At 41.7% G+C, this 17,450-nt stretch overlaps 2 protein-coding genes and 1 pseudogene across 2 annotated transcripts; 1 reads left to right on the top strand and 2 right to left on the bottom strand.

The window, feature by feature from the left end:
* Nucleotides 1-17,450, bottom strand: part of LOC118100609 — a 29,330-nt pseudogene that overhangs the window by 10,739 nt on the left and 1,141 nt on the right.
* Nucleotides 898-8,496, bottom strand: si:ch211-180a12.2. The gene is given in 12 exon segments (XM_035145900.2): nt 898-1,187; nt 1,306-1,581; nt 2,714-3,061; nt 3,152-3,446; nt 3,449-3,492; nt 3,624-3,854; nt 4,667-4,828; nt 5,005-5,115; nt 5,197-5,502; nt 5,712-6,005; nt 6,130-6,441; nt 8,242-8,496. Coding segments are annotated over 12 exon segments (2,463 nt in total). The 5' UTR covers nt 8,294-8,496; the 3' UTR covers nt 898-1,155.
* On the top strand, nt 9,866-16,962 carry LOC118100608 (testisin-like). Its single transcript, XM_047338431.1, has 7 exons — nt 9,866-9,920; nt 11,324-11,419; nt 12,672-12,686; nt 12,758-12,917; nt 14,149-14,417; nt 15,391-15,529; nt 16,045-16,962. Exons 1-6 carry the CDS (start codon nt 9,866-9,868, stop codon nt 15,486-15,488), a joined length of 693 nt encoding a protein of 230 aa, XP_047194387.1. The 3' UTR covers nt 15,489-15,529; nt 16,045-16,962.

Here is a 17,450-nt window from a genome sequence, read left to right as displayed (position 1 = left end):
TGTTCTCATCTGCAACATTTTCACTCTTATATTTGTCTTGTTGACGTTAATAATGAAGATTAGGAATACAAAAAAACTATATAGGAAACTAAAAGAAACATGATGATCAGACTCCAATCTCAGTTTCAGTGGTTTGCCCTGTTGCCTCACAGCCAGAAGGTCCCTGGTTCGAATCCCAGTCTGTGTGGAGTTAGCAGGTCCTCCCTGTGTCTGCGTGAGCTTCCTCCCACAGTCCAAACACATTAGGTCAGTTCTAAATTTGCCATATTGTGGTAAATTGTGACTGGTTGTTTGTCTTGGCCTGTGATGGACTGACAAACTGTCCAGGGATGGACCCCACCTCTCCCCCAATGTCGGCTGGGATTGGCTCCAGCCCCCCCACGGGACCCTCAAAAGATAAGCGCTAAAGATACTGTAGTGTTAATCTGTACAGTTTAGTGAATCAGGTCAAGGGGGATTGTGGGTAACGAATGCACCAGGTTTCGCATTAAAACAATAAAAAACACAGCATGCGTGTGACACTAAGGTTGTGTGTATGAAAGCTGCTAGAATTTTATAGAACAAAAAATACAAAAACCTACTTTCATATACAAGGAATAAAAAGTGTTTTACAGCATCTGTTGTATGTTTCCACTCTCTGACATTGCACAGCTATGACTGTATGTGTCACTGTTTGTGCAACGGAAGTTTCAAACTAAACATCATCTTAATTACTCAGTTCAGCCGAGCATGTGACGTCCCTGTGGTCAGAGTGTGCAGGGGAAAAAACAGAAGTGTATTTTGAAATGAGAACTTATTTTAGTGGTTGACCAACAGCAGATACAGATTGACACCTATTTTTCTGCACAAGTGAGAGAAACAGACACAAATCCCTCCAAAAAGTTGATTTAGAACAGATTGTATTTCCCAAAGGAGATTTAATGTATATTTAAAAAAAAATCCACAGAGGTTCATTATTGTTGCAAAATTCTTTGTACAAAACTATGAACATTTGTAAAAATCGTGGAGTTGGAAGAAAAAAAAGTAACCATAATAAATAAAGTTTGAACACTGGACATTCTAGAATCATGACTACTTTGTATTCACTATAGAAACGTACAGTATATTAGATTCATGCTGTGTGACATAGAGACGCACTCCTCGGACGTCAGGGCTTCATGCGGAGGAAGACATTTCCTCATTGGGCTCTGAAAGAGACGACACAAGATCAAGTTGAAGAACTAAGCGTGAACACACTTCCTGTTGAGAGGGAGCTTTACTTCTGTCTTGTGCAAACACAATGACAGTTGACACCAGTAATCTCACCTGTCCATGTTCGATAAACAGGAAGCTTGAGGGCCGGGTGTGTGATCTCCACGCACACTCTCATGCGTGCTCGCTCGTTCTCTCTGGGGCCTTTGCTCAGGTTGACTCTGTTGATGTGCAACGCGCCCGAGTCGTCCACCGCCTCTTTGTCGCTGTCCTCGGCCACCTCCGCGTATATCACCTCATCCCTGTCAATGTTGTTGTTCTCTCCGTCCACTTTTTCGTCGATGTACTCGATCCCTTCGGCGTCTGGGTCTGTAACAGCAGCTTTTGTTTCTGCGAAGTAAGAACAGCGAAGGAGCTAAGACTGAATGTCTCTATGTGCGATGGATTATTCATTTGATGCTCTCTACTAACCCATGTTTATTAAACCCTGTGTTACAATTGTAGCACAGGATTCCCTTTAACGATTTGTAGACTTTAAACAATAGACTGTAAATAAAGATGGACAATGCATCTCCACTTCCTCCCACTGCGCAGAAATGAAGCCAAAATATCCCCGATACGAACGCTGCCACCTCCTGCACAGCAGCGATCAGGGGATGGAGCCATGATGAGACATAATCTATAGCATCAAATAACTAATTAAAACCAGACTTAGTGGAAAAACACTTGAACATACATCAGTGGGATAGGAACTGGGTTTATCACTTATACTGTATCCAGCCACCAGATGGCGATCAGGACGCATTGGCTCCACTTTTGGAGAGGTGGAGAAGTAATGTTTTCCATCTTTATTTACTGTTTATGACACACACACACACACATATATAAATATAATAAGTACTTATTGCGTATTTGTTCTTCTGTCTCTCCTGCTGTTTGTTCGTCTGACTTGGCAGACTCGTCGACCTCTCGAGGGCGCACACGCTCTTCAGCTCCCTCTGACCGTCATCTCCGATCTCCTCCGTCTCATTGGACACCAGCGATGAGAGAGTGTGTCCTCCTGCCGCCCAGAGTAGTTTGACCTTAGGGTGACCTCCCTTCAGCAGGAGAGAGAACACGCCGACCCCTTCACTGCTCCAACACACCGAGAGGGATGGAGGAATGGAGGGAGCAACTAAAGGAGTGAAAACAGAAAGACTTAGTTCATGAAAAAGTGTAAAAGCAGGAAAAGTTATGTTTTTTCCCCCTCTTTGGGTTATTGTTTGGATATTATGGAGTTTTTTATACTGAGAACATTTTTATACTGAGAAACTTTCTCAAAATAATGACTCAATATCTCCAAACGAATGACTTACTGACTCAAAATAATAACTCTAATCTCACAATAACAATTTAGTGTCTCAAAATGATTTAATATCTGTAATTATGACTTTAGATTCATTTGTTTTATCACTGGCAGAAATGGGCCTGCATAGGATACAGCCAAGCGCTGTTGATAGTGAAAATACCGACAGATTCATACCAATGTCAAAATTTTTCCATTGCCTCTCAATGGGCTCCTGTAGGGAACAGTGCTCCACTCTGCACATAATCCCTCCTCTTCTCTCCTTCTTCTCCTGACTCGTTGCCCTCCTCTTCAGAACGGCTGTGGCCCTGTAGATTCTGGGGTGAGTCTGGAAGGGGCCCCACAGCTCTCCTCCGTCGATCACCTCCTCCTCCCTGTCGTCCTGCTCTCCCTCTCTGAGCTTCAGCCAAGTCACTGCGATGTTCGGAGGGTAGAAATTTGTGATTTCACATCCCACGGTTGAAGTCTGATCCGGGGAAGAGGTGGAGCTGAAGATTTCGGATACACACGGCCTCTTCATGAAGCCTGTTTCAGAGTCAAGCAGAAAATCAAGGTTTAATTTTTTATATCAAATAAACATAACATTTGATGCGTTTTGCTTCCCTTGCTTCTTACCTCTGGTTTCGCGGGTGACTGGCTGCTTCAGGGCGATGTGGTGGACACTGACCCACACTTTAGTTCCTCCCTTTTCCAGTTCACTCTGGGGCAACTTACACTGGCTGTAGGCCGAAAAGAAACCCTCAGAATTGGGTCTCGGGGAGGACGAGGCCTGGGAGGCCACAGGGCTCAGCTCACCCCCCTGACAGAACCAGCGGAAGGTGATGACGTCTGGATGGAAATGTGTTGCCCGTACTGTCATGCTGATGACATCTGCAGGACAGAGATGTGAGGGATGAGCTTCCAGGAATACAACCTACAACCAGGAATGTTTTTACATGTATTGAGGGGATTATTAACTGTTGCTTTACCCGAGTCGTTTGGTGTCTCTGCCAGCTGGATTTCTGATACTTCAGGAGGAGCTGTGGGAGAAAACTTCTGATAATTTCTGTTGCATAAAAATGTGAAAATCATAGAAATAACTTCTTACACAGAATCGTGAACTTCTCGGACACCCTCTCCACCACAATCTTGTCCTTGCCAATGTAGGAGACCTGACACTTGAACACCGCCGACTTGTGGATTGAAATCTGGGGAATGAAGGTCATCGCGGAGATCAGCTGTTGGGAGCCACTTCCAGACGAGTGCAGCGGCCCCTCGGTGTGCAGCTTGTAGTAGACCATCTCGCCTCTGGAGGGCAGCAGGGGGCCTTTCTCTGATGCTGGGGAGGTGAGAGTTAGACCGTAGGGCAGATGGATGGTGGTTAGGGGGTTATAGAGGCAGTTGAAGTTAGCTTTGGAGGTCCCTACGTGTGTGAGGTTGGTAAAGTGTTAGCAGAATTATTGTGTAAAAGAAAAAACATGGTCAGTTTCAAGAACAGAATAAAAGATTCATGTACCATCATCAGTCTAAACTACGTTTTATTTTCCTGTTTCTTCAATATATCAACCACTTCGCCCATTGTATTTGCACTGACCCTTTCAATGTAGCTGCTGCCCAAAGTTTCACGTTTGCCATAACAGGCATGAGTGGTAAGTGCATTAAAGGTGCTATATTATATGGTGGTCATGGTCGTCTTCAGCCATCATTGGGTTTACAAGACAAGAGGTAACGTGCGCCCTCTCGTGACCCCAGTGTTTCTCCACCGCATCACATGCCAGCCCAGCTCTTGGCGAGTAAATGAACGTTCGATACTGAACTTTCAATGTTTATGGCACAGACGGTATAAAGATGCACGACATGATGGCTCCCCAAAAGTGAGTTTAAGATTAAGATTATAACCCTATAATCTATGGTTTCTACTCGATTAAGTAAAGAGTTGATGCTGGATATGTAGCAATAGCAAAACTTACATATACAGCTCCTTTAACCAAACTATTTCTCTAAGGTTGTAAAAATCTTTTTCCCCACAGAAATTCTATCAAACATACCGAATTGGTTCTTCTCACTGATCCAGTCCAGTGGGGTTCAAGAGGTCAAAGACGAATTAATGAGTAATCACTGGTTATCTGGACGCTTCATCAGCTCTCCTACCTGTGAATGAGGTGTCGGAGATAGGGGTATCATTGAGGAACCAGGCTGTCTGGACTCGGTCCACTCTCCTGCCTTCGATGCTCACCGTCACTCTGCCCTTTTTACCAATGATCACGCGCGGAGGGAGGATGATCCCTGACACGGTGAGAGACTTCTGCTTCTCTGAAGGGAAATAAACGAGTTGCCAGGAGTAAAAGCAGAGCTCTTAATTAGCTTCATAGTTAAGTCTTTAATCAATTGGGTTTAATTGGTTAAATGAATTTAACACAGTGGTTTGAGGAAATGTGATTGTTTGTCAGATAAATGGAACCATAAGCGCATGACAGTTTTTGACTCACCATCTCTTCTCCTCCAAGAAAAGCCGAAGCAGAGCAGGAAGACCAGCACTATAGAAATGCACATCATAGCCACAGATGCTTTGGCTGATTTCGTCAACACCGGAGACTCATCTAACAGGAAACAGCATGAGAAAATAAATCCATCAAACAGTTATCTATAAAAAGACATGTGTTATTGCAATTAAATACTACCTTGTGGATCCAGGTTCTCCATGTCCGCCGAGCCGCTGACTGGGCGCATTACCCCAGGTTGGTTTACCAAGCACTCCACCCTCCCACCTTGATCCCTCTGCTCGGGGCTCAAAGTATAATAGTGTCTGGTGCTGTAGGTCCCGTCTGGGTTTTGCTCAGTGGCCGGGGGCTCGGGGAGGCTTGTGCCATTTTGAATCCAGGACACCGACACTTCCTCAGGGTAGAAACGCTCCAGGTCACAGTAGAGAGTGAGAGGAATGTTGTTGGAGTGCGATGGCACCGCAGAAAGTCGCATAGACGGGAGATCTGATGAAAACATTTATGAACCAGATGAAAAACAGTTCAAATGAAAGTGGATCGTTATTTTACCAGTTGTAGAAATACACAGGCATTTAAATAGATCTGTTTCCTCTGCAGAGGCATTCTCTCTTAAGCCACCATGGATGCACTCGCTCCACGTGTGTCAGAACACGAGTTCGGATCGGTAAAGCTCAGTGTGTCTTTATGTCTCTCACATGTGATGTTGAGTTGGAAATCCAGCTCTTGATTGTTTCCATTGTGTGACACTTTGCAGCCAAAGGTCACATTCTGGTCCTCACGGGAAGGGAAGAAGGTCAAGTTGCCCACAGCCGTGTAGAAACCGTCTGGAGCCTGTTCACCTTCGACCTGGTGGGGAGAATGAATCACCTGCCCGTCTCTGGTCCAGGAGAAAGAGACAGGAGGAGGGTAGAAACCATCTGCGTTGCATTTGAACTGGCTCTCTGTCTCTAACACCACCCACTGCTGAGGGATTGAGAGAGTGGGGGAAGCTGCAGAGAGAAGACGTAGAAGAAACTGATTGAGAAATACGAGATTAGGAGTTCAGCATTGTATAATTTTTTGGTTCAAATGAGAACTTAAAGCCCAAATCTCCCCAACTGAACAAAGACATACCGATGATACTGAATGTAACGTTGCTGGAGTGCAGGATCGTGGAGTTGTGGTTGACTGTGCATTCATACAGCCCCTGCAGGGCGAGAGTAGCTCTGAGGACGGTCAGTGAAAAGTCTCCACTGATGAAATCACTGGGTTCCCAGATGAAGCCTTCCTTTATTTGCGTTGCCTCGTTTCCGAATGAGGCGATAGCAGAGCCGTTACTTATCCAGCTGACAGTGATGAGAGACTGGTTCACAGAAACAGGGAACGTCACATTGCAGGGGAGGGTTGCATTTGTATTTGGGCTGGACTGAATTTCTCTGGGAGACCCTGAAACACAGAGAGCGTAAGTTCAGATGAGGAGGAAATAAAGAGTCTTTACTGAACCACATTCAATGATGCTCTGATGAACTGCAGCACAGATTAGATTAGTGATGATTGGTGAAATGTGCCTTTAATATTTGGTTAATGATTTGGATCTTCAGCTGCAGTTTAATTAATTGAATTGAATTAAGTTAATTTAAATTAACAGTCCTGTGAAAACAAAGGGAGGCTAAATGTTTGTATTTAAGATTATACATTCTCTTGTAAACAAAAAAGTTTTCATGATATAAGTCGAGATAACGTTCATCTACATCGTTTAACTCCTTGTGAAGCTGTCTTCTTTCAAAAGAAGAAAAGACTATCCTCCTCATACACGTGAAAATGTGGATCCATAATTATTAGTCCCGTTAAAAAAAAAAAACATTTAAATTGACCAGATCGGTATTTATTTGGATCTGCACCAATCAGCAGACTCATATATATCAGTCCCATAAATATCTCTGTTTATTTCCCCAAGATCTATCAACTGTTCTCTGAGAAACAAACATAAATGTTGAAAAACAGCCCGTCTCACATTGTCAAAGAAAGTGAAAAAGATTTCCTGGATCCAGACACGACCCAGTCCAGGTTGTTTATTTAATTCGACAAATGTCATCAAAAGACAAATTTGAATTTGAGTGAATTGTTTGAGTTTCATGAAGTTTGTCCTTTCCACATTCTTTCCTTTCTTTCCTAATTGTAAATCAGTAATCTGAGTATATACCACATTGAATCAGTGTAAATATGAAGCCTTTCAGTCTGCTCTGAGCAGCCAATCAGCTTAATTAGTAACTAGCACAATAAATACTTGTTGTCGGGCGTAGAGTCAAACTTTCTTTTGTGTGAAGTGTTTATGTTGCACCTCTTGATAAGTGTGACTGATGGGTCGATCATAGCAGGCCGACAAACAGAAGAAGAATGAGGTGACTAATGCTATACTTTGCTGGTAAGTCTAGATTAAAGTTTTTTTAAACTTTCGGGCCGGATCAGAGCAATTGAGTGAATACTATTTTAGTTTGGAAGAAAATCTTAAAATATACTTTTCACTGCTTTTGCTAATTATCGTCTAATCTACACAATCAGCAGAGTAGACAAATACACCATGTTTAAAGATTCTTATGTATATTCTGAGTGCATGTGAATATTATTATACTGGAGTGGACGATGTGGATAAAATCGTCGATCGCTGTATATGAAGTGTCATATTTTAACAGATAACAGGAAGTAAATTTTCTATAAATTCCATTGAGAGACATTTTCTCTAATAGCCAGACTGGAATATATATTTTTGGTTAAGACAAATCAGGGTATTTCATCACACTGGTGCAAGAAAACACTTTAAATCCAATATTGCCATAAAGCAGTGCTATTCATTGATTTGCAGCATTGCTCACATTGAACAAACACGAGACATGAAAGTTGCATCAATAAGAAGAAGAAGAAATATCAGATTTTATATATCAGTGTAATATTGCCCAATTAAACCCATTACACTTACACACACATTGCTCTCAAACCTTTAATGGTCTTACACTTCCGACAAATCCACACAAAATAAATGGTTAAGAGCATGTTGACAGGTCGGAGCAACAGGCACCATCTCGATTTGCATACAGACCACGTCCAAGACTTCATCGCAGATAAATCAGCATAAATTTTCCAATTTCACCTGATCACATCAAACTCTTCACAAACCTCGTCATTAGGTGAACAAACAACAATCTAGCCCCTGTAACTGGCCTGTGAGTGAAATGACCCAATACTCACCATGCTTTACGAGAGCCAGGAGGCCGACATAGACGAGGACTTTACACCGCATCTTGAGAGCCGCGTCTTATCACCAGGCCCCTTTACTGTCTTATATAGAGCTATGAGATGACAGTGGGCGGGATTCTCCTGCCAGATGGGAAATAAGAAATATTGTCCCTGGGCCTCACAGGACTGAAAGGAGGCCCTTGATATGTGTTTGTCCTCCTTAGGGAAGCGAGCCCCAGAGGACTGATAGAGCAAGAAGGAGAAGCAGGGAAGGGAGTTAGATGTGCAGGGACACACAAATGGGAGAAACCGGTCACTTAAAATTCACTCGGGCCCCGGGCCAAGGTTTTGTGGGCTACTTTACATTGGTGCAGTGTTGCCATGAACAAACGGAGAGGGTCATCCCACTGAGCTTATGTGGGCAAACATTCAGGCGAGACCACAACTCTTTTCTCTCCGGGGAAAAGTTAGTGAGGTGTTGCATTCAGGAGAAAAAGGGATAAAAAGAAGAGAATGGCTCTTTTTTTTACGGGCCCTCTGTGTTTCCAGTCCTGCTATGATGTGTCCCTGTTGGAGTTAATCTTTAACCACATCAAGTGCTTGATATTTGAAGGAAAAGGATTTGTCTGTGTCACCCTGTCTCTGAATATTCATTAACCTGATTAGCTGTTTGACTTTGCACTTTAATTGAGCTTGACACACATCAGTCTGCAAACATGGGTTCATTTCTTACGTGGAGATCACACAGGGTCACTGTGTCGCTGGGCTCAAGTGTTTTGTCTTTTCTTTTGTCACATTCCTTTGAAACCTGAGTGTGATTTAAACAGGTGACTAATGTGTTCCATTTGCCTGTTTGTGTCAGTACTCCGTGTTCTCTCTGACTGGGCGTCTTGTTTCTGACATTCCTTTCATCACGCTGAAGGATTAAGATCTTTGTGATCACTTGACATTTTTAGGACCTCAGCCAATTTATTAAGGAGAACAAATCCCTACTCACTTAATTGTAGTGTTTTATTAAATATTTACTGAAGGTTACAATTTAACAATGGCATAAGATATTAATGTCATTGTGTGTGTGACTGTCTTCTGTCAGTCTACAGTGCTTCTTGCCACCTACTAAATGTGGTTAATGATGTGGGCAGCCATGTCATAGGCTTAATTTTTCATTTAAAATCAAATAAAATGTATCTGTCGTTGTCGTTGCGGTGCACATAAAAAAACGCACACACTACAGCAAGAATAGACAATCTGTGAAAGAAACAAAATAGCTGTGCATCATCTCAATCACATCCAAAATGAACACATGACCCATTTAAAGTCATACGATCACAAACTCGAAAGCTGTTCTGATGGGTACAGAAATAGAGTTCACCACGAAGCAGAGGTATTGAGAAAATCAGGTTTGAGCAGTGTCACACACCCACTGTGACGAGGAAACAGTTTTCTCAAGAATCAAAACGTCACAGTTATTGTCCTGCTGCAAAGAGTGTGTGTGTGTGTGTGTGTGTGTGTGTGTGTGTGTGTGTGTGTGTGTGTGTGTGTGTGTGTGTGTGTGTGTGTGTGTGTGTGTGTGTGTGTGTGTGTGCGTGTGTGACACAGAGCGAGTCCGCTGGAGACGGACAGTGACAGATCAGATATGGCAGCTGGGACGATTCTGATTCTTTTGATATGTATAGTCCTGTTGAATCAAGGTGAGCATTTACACAAAGTAGGTGAGTAAGTAACTGAGTGAGTAAGGAAGTAAGTTATTTAGTTGATTAGGTATTTAGTTAGTTAGTTAGTTAGTTAGTTAGTTAGTTAATTAGTTAGTTAGCTTTGATTCAACTTCATGTTCATTTGTGAGGACGTAGTTAATGGTGGTTAAAAACTGACTTGTATTATGTTGAAATAACTTTTACACTCAATGAAACATTAATACAATGATGTGAATACAAAACACAGGGTTTCTCGCAGGACTGTTGTGTTGTGGGCTTGTAAACCACTGAGGATGTTGTCATTAACTGTTTCCAGGCCATCAAGCATGTCAACCTTGTAATGACCTGTATCACATTGAACATGTAATATTACACCATTAATATCCAATAGCAAACTGTACTGTGACTAAAACATTCAGGGATTCAGTACATCTCCATCTCTGACCTTGAATTTCTAAAGCTCAGGAAATAATTTCATAGTCATTTACTACAAATGGAATTTATTAAGATTTTATGACTCGTTGGTTATATTTAGCTGCCAGTGTAATGTGATGTGGATTATTATTATTATCATTAAAACCAACCTTAGCAGAAGTTTGCTCCTCTGAATGGTTAATTGCAGGCTCCACTAGGCAATGCATTGCACTCATATTGTTATTCCGTGGCGTATATTTTTATTCTTAGTTCTTCTGCCTAAAATTTCGTCCCGCAGTTTTTGTCGCACATACACAAGACCTATATCAAATCATGCGGAATTACGTTGAATGGTGTGCTATGAATTTCGTCCAACGGTTCGCTCAAAAATCACGATAAAATGGCCGAAAACGTACAATGGGAGTAAAGCTTGCTCTATCAAAAGAGCGAGAGGGGGTTTCTGTGTCTCTCCCTCTCTCTCTGTCTCTCTCTCTGTCTGTGTGTCTCTCTCTCTCTCTCTCTCTCTCTCTCTCTCTCTCTCTCTCTCTCTCTCTCTCTCTCTCTCTCTCTCTCTCTCTCTCTCTGTCTCTCTTTCTCTCTCTCTGTCTGTGCTCTCTCTCTCTCTCTCTCTCTCTCTCTCTCTCTCTCTCTCTCTCTCTCTCTCTGTCTGTGTGTCTCTGTCTGTCTGTCTGTCTCTCTCTCTCTCTCTGTGTGTCTCTGTCTGTATGATAGTGATAGCGCCACCTAATGATCAGCATGAAAATTAAGTTGTCACAGTCTGTCTCTCTCTCTTTGTCTCTGTCTCTCCATGTCTCTCTCTGTGGGTCTCTGGGTATGTCTCTGTATCCATTTTTTAAAAAAGTGTTCCATTTGGTCTAATGTTAATTTTGAGAGACATTTCTGAAAGGAGAAAATCACCGAAACTTTTCTAACTCGCTACCACGGTCCGATTTCTAAACTCTAACAAATAAAACTGATATCTGTAGATTCATCTTACAGATATGACTTACAGTTTTTGAATAACAGCGTGCAGTGGGTAGATCAGTTGGACAGTGAGTCAGAGGTGGTGAGTTCAAGTCCAGGTGAGGGCAGAACTTTAACATTGCTTTTTCTTTGTCTTTCAGAGGTGGACTTTTGAACTCTTTAAATAAACAACTTTCTATGATTTTGAACAACAATGTGATTGGCTCTTCATCAGAGCCCCACCTGAACAGATCTATTAGTGTGTATGCAGTGATAGTGATAGCGCCACCTACTGATTAGTGTTAAAATGAAGTGAGCAATCGGTCCCAAATTACTCACACTTCATCAGAGCCCCACCTGAACAGATCTATTAGTGTGTATGCAGTGATAGTGATAGCGCCACCTACTGATTAGTGTTAAAATGAAGTGTGAGCAATCGACCCCAAAATTATGTCACATGATCAGACTCAATGCCTGAACAGATCTATTAGTGTGTATGCAGTGATAGTCAAGTCTGTCTCTCTCTCTTAAACCAGCCAGTCTGTGTCACTCTCTCTTAAACCAGCCTGTCTGTCTCTCTCTCTCCGTCTCTCTCTCTTAAACTGGTACATTTTCTCTCTCTCTCTTCCCAACCTTGATCATGTAATATGCAGCTTTAAAAAGAGTCTTTCTGGAGCCGGCAGCAAGCACTAGGCACCCATTCGAAATGTCTCGGCAGGAGGAATTTTCTAGTTGTTGTTTGTTATTCTGATCAGATTTGCAGTATAATCTAATTGTACACTGACACATAATCATACTTACTTCATACTTCATATTAAAGCACATACTGTTATATTAAATATCAGCGTGGGACTATCATGGCAGAGAATTCATATAAACATTTGAAGAATGAATATGAACAGAATACTCACATTGCTGTTTGCACATCTCATCCCACACCTTAGAAAGAAAAGGAGGAAATAGCTGTGAATCTAGCGCCACACTGTGGCTGTAGTTACACAAAACAAAAACTGTTGCACCCCCATACATGAAGACACAGGTCTGACTATTATACACTCAAATACACACTCACACGTTGAGCATATATAGATTGAAGGGAGGGATGTGGTTAGCACTCACAGTGGAAAGCTCTTGGTGTTTCTGTGGGTTTCTTTGTCCTCCCCATGTAAGTGGGGGTTCCTGATCCCAACACATGCAGATTCACTGCAACCCAAAAACGAATGTTGACCTGCTGCCATAAAAACATGTAGTAAACTCCTTTTGAACTTTGTTTAAACTAGGAAAGATAAATCGTTTTTACTGATGATTATTTGCTGTTGAAACTTTCTTTTATCTCATCAAACATAACATCTCCATCTCTCTTTTCCACAGGGTCAAAGGCTCAGGGTAAGTACTGTTTCTTTCTTTCTGTGCAAATACTTAGAAGCATCTATGAATCGGTTTCTGTTCTCTGTCAGACTGTGGAGATGCACCTTTGAACACAAGGATAGTGGGCGGCAAGAATGCCACAGCCGGCTCGTGGCCCTGGCAGGTCAGCGTGCATCTTTCGTCGCACATCTGCGGAGGGACCCTCATCAGTGACCAGTGGGTGCTCACAGCTGCCCACTGCATCACAACGTAAGACAAACTCACACTGAACAAAACACAACAGAAAAACAGTCAAATTTCTCTTTCTTATGACCAAAGCTTCCTTTCTATGGCAGCAATGCGCATAAATAAAAAAATAGTATGTACATATCTGTAACGAAATTCTCATGGTCTTACAATCTTTGATTTTCTGGTCAGTACACTATTTATATTCTATGCTGCAAATAAGCAACATATATATTTTTATTTAAAAATGTGTCTACTTTTGTACAAATGAGGAAGTGAAATACCCTGATACACCAGCAGCCTAATTCTGATACAACCTTTTACTGCAACCTGTCGATGACTTCATCAGCTTGTGTAATTAATTCATCGCAAACCGGATGCAAAAACAGGATCTATCCACTTTCCATTATACTGCAATTCTGCATTGCAAACTGAAAATCTATTTTAAACCTGTTAACATGTCGCTCCTGTGCCGTTTATATAATTATAAACCTTTCATAGCACGATTAAAATGCTTTTCACAGGTTGAAAATGAAAAATGTAAGCCCCTCACACAGCTTTAGAGTACAAATACAACAATAAAAAATGTACAGATCAGATAAGAGTTAAAACAAGATAAAATAAAATATTATTAAATTATTAAAATAGTCGATAAACAAAAAGGTGGACTGGATGCCAATTCCAGAGAAAGTATCTGTGTCTGTAATGAATGTTTCCACCTTAACATTGCAGTAAATACTGAAAAAAATGATTCAAACCGCCAGGGTTTGTGATGTCACAAACCAAATAAACCAATCATGTCAACCTCTGGGTGGGGCTCAGTGGCAAGAAAGGGCTCAGGCGAGAGTGTGACTCAAGCCGAACCTGACAGAGCCCGAGAGAAAACCAACCGAGCCAAAACAGAGCCTGAATCTGTTTTTTGTTCCCAAACCGGAACCATGCCCAATGTTGTCAGCGATGACAGGAACACGAAGTGTAAAATAACAAGTAGATAGCACAAACGTGTCAGGTCCAAACCAGGTATCCACACTCTAGCTCCTCCACAGGTAGGTGCAGGGCCATAATATCATATTCATAGATCCCAGACATGAAATGAGGACGGAGGCGAGTTATTTAAAATACGTTGGTGGAATCAAATCAATTGTTGGAAACATACAGATCTTCTTGAAATGATTTAGGAGAATGAGTACATGGGCAGATGGGTTGATATGAGACTTTTCCATCCACAATTTAATTCATGTTTTTCTAAATGTAGAAACCAAACTGATAGATGGATTCTCTACTTCGGAAGAGAGACTCAACGTGGACCTAATGTTAATGAGGTGAGCCGCAGAGTTACCCAAGTCATCATCCATCCCAACTACAACGACATGATGTTCAACAATGACGCTGCCCTGATGAAGCTCAGCAGCCCTGTCACTTTCAACAACTACATCAGACCCATCTGCCTGGCAAGTAATACCAGCGAGTTCTTCAACTCCACCCTCTGCTGGGCCACTGGATGGGGCAAACTTAAGAGAAATGGTGAGGATCCTTTCAGGTTGTATAGTTGGATGCAGAGAGAGCATCCAGACCATATTTCTGTCGGGATATTCTGTCACTTTTATTTTAATCCCAGACCAAGTTTAAAGGTTCAGTGTGTAAGATTTAGGTGAAAGGGATCTATAGGCGGAAATTTTATATAAAATAATCCTAGTGATGTTTCCACGAGTGTGATTCATCTACATAGTACGAATTGTTGTTTTCTTTACCCGAGAATGGGCCCTTTATATTTTAATACTTTATATTTACATCGGGAGTGGGTCCCCTCTTTACAGTAGCCCAGGCTGGACAAACAAAACACCTTTTGAGTTTTTATGACAACTGAAAGTTGCCACAGTTTCTCTTTCATGTTTGGAAGGGGAGGGTGAGGTGAGGGGTATTCAACTGCAACATGCAACTTCACCACTAGATGTCACGGACATCTACACACTGAACCTTTAAGCAAATATTTATTTAAGTAGCTGCCATTTTTTAAATCTTTTTTTTTCCCTCTTTCTATTTAAGTCTTGCTTCATTGTTAGTTCTCCATCCGTCTTCATCCATTCCTTAATGGTGCAGGAACGACTGTACATGTATAATCACAAGGCTGAGGCCCCATTCGAATATATTATCATCCATCTTGAAAGATCCAATCACAAGTGGTCAGCTAGTTTGTCTGTATACTGACATTAATCTGCATCCTGAAAGTGTCTCCTGTGACCACTAGTGACCACTGTGTCAGCTGAGTTGACGTCATATGTGGCCACATGCGTCCACGACCACCTTTCGGATGCCGTCTAAGTGATCGAATCTCAGAAGGCAATTAAGTACATATTTGGTTGTGTTTGCTCATGTACTTAGCGTCGACCACTTGTCATCGGATCACAGAGGAGAGATTGTCTGATTATTGATAAATAATACATTTGCAAGACTGAAACTTGAGGATGATGGAGTGATTATATTCTCTCTCCTGCAGAGACTTTGCCACCTACTATGAAACTTCAGGAGGTGATGGTCCCTGTCATTGGAAAAAGAAGTGCAGCTGCACTTTCCAAAAATTATAAACATCACTAACCAAATGATTTGTGCTGGGGAGAGAAAAAGCAGTTTGTCAGGTAAGAACAGAGGATAAATATGAGGTGTACCGACTATTTGCTCAGGTTCATCAGTTAAGCTGATTATATCACAGGCCACAGGACACAGAGACATGAGTTAACAAATAAACCTCACACAATATTATACAACAACCTCAATTCTGTGGAAGCTTTTATTTCTACTGACAGTAAAAGCTTCTCTGAGAAGTACTACCAGGGATTTGAACTGGCAACCTTTTTGATAATTACTCAACAGCACAATACTAATGATAATAATAACTGATGATTACCACCTTGCCTAGATTGTTCTTTAGAGTTTCTTAAATCACTCAGAGCCATATATTCACACATAAAGTTAAAATAGTTGTATCTGTCACCATGATGAAGCTGTAGAGCATCACAAGCCTTAAACATGTAAACATATTAACATTGAAACATATAGTATATTATATTATTGTCAGTGAGGCTAAGCTAAGCTACTCCAGTCTTACATGTTCCTTGGGAGTGTCCACTAACTGCTATGGTGTGTCTTTTAAGGGGACTCTGGTGGACCTTTGCAGTGCAAACAAGGCTCAAAGTGGGTCCAGGCTGGCATTACCAGTTTCGGACTACCTTGTGCCCTTGCGGGTTTCCCTGATGTCTATGGCCGAGTGTCTGAGTTCCAGGACTGGATCAGACAACAAGTGGCAGGAGCCAGTGTTGGATTTGTGACATACACCTCCAATGGCACCGACCAAGACAGCAGCTTTGTGTGTCGCTCAAATGAAGCTGCGCCCTCCACATCATCAAATGTAACCACACCCTCCTCCTCATCAACCTTGACAGCGGTGCTTGTGTTTGTTATAAGCCCAGCGACAGTGTTCCTGCAGCTCATTTAGCTCAATAGCAAAGTTTTGCAAAACAACTTGGTTGAATGCACTCATTGTAAGTCGCTTTGGATAAAAGCGTCAGCTAAATGAAATGTAAAAGTAACTTCTTTGGTGCTTCTCTTTTGAATTCATTTGATAAAGTTCTACATTCTACTTACATATACAACCTCATGGTGGTTGCAGTAGAGTTTGTTTGATCAAATTGTCGCCTAGGACAAAGTGTTTGGGGGATAAATCAATGGGAAATCCAACATTGAGTCACTTAGTGTGGTTGTGGGCCTCTTGGACTTCTATAAGTCATAGAGGCCAATAAATGCCTGTAATGCATAGTCTGTTAATAAAGTTACATTCATTAGATCTAATCCTTGTTGGAATAGTTGATGGTTTAGAAGATTGAAAGAGAGATCTCAGGTCTGAGAAGCTTTCTAAATAATAAGTGTTGCAGTTGATTCTACATAACTCTGTGTCAATCATGGGAAGGAGGTGCTGATTTTTTTTCTCCGACAGTTTGCATTTTATTTGTAAAGATAAAATCATGACTTCTAAGTGTTAAAGGAATAAACAGCTCAGTAGAGCTATAAGAGACCTGGGGTTGTTCTTGATAAATGTTGATGAATGATGAATGACATGTGTAAAATACATTTTGAGTAGCCTCCTTGTACGGATGAGCTCACTATATTGTCTCCATAGAAGTCACTATGTAGTGAAGTAGGGGGAGGGTGAGTGAGTGAGGGGTGATTTCGGACACATCTTATCTTGTCAAGCAACGCAGCTTCTCCCACAACACTTCCTTCAGCTTCATTGTGTCGGTTGAAAGCATGCTTTGTGAACTGTACCATTGAGATTGAAGGGGACACTTTTTTATTTTAGCATAAGGCTGCAACATATCAAAAGGTGAAGAAAGTGGGTCAGAGGCAGCACGTCGGAAATGCTTTATTCCTTAGCACTGTTGTAAATTACGCACTGCACTTGATGGAATCAGACAAAGGAAAGAAAAGCACAAGTTGTGTAAAAACAGTGTAGGAATCTTTCTCCTGAAAAAGGTGTTTAGAAATAGAAGGTAAGGGAATGGC

Source organism: Hippoglossus stenolepis, chromosome 21 (genome assembly GCF_022539355.2).
Source record: "Hippoglossus stenolepis isolate QCI-W04-F060 chromosome 21, HSTE1.2, whole genome shotgun sequence".
NCBI classification, from domain to species: Eukaryota; Metazoa; Chordata; class Actinopteri; order Pleuronectiformes; family Pleuronectidae; genus Hippoglossus; species Hippoglossus stenolepis.
This window is presented reverse-complemented; position numbering and strand designations above follow the sequence as displayed.

What these genes read in the sequence shown, in the direction of transcription:
- LOC118100608 (XM_047338431.1), top strand. Translation starts at nt 9,866, where the DNA reads ATGGCAGCTGGGACGATTCTGATTCTTTTGATATGTATAGTCCTGTTG. An exon ending in TATAGTCCTGTTGAATCAAG is followed by an intron (nt 9,921 to 11,323) that starts GTGAGCATTTAC and finishes TGATATCTGTAG; the next exon opens with ATTCATCTTACAGATATGAC. An exon ending in GCTGCCCACTGCATCACAAC is followed by an intron (nt 12,918 to 14,148) that starts GTAAGACAAACT and finishes TTCTAAATGTAG; the next exon opens with AAACCAAACTGATAGATGGA.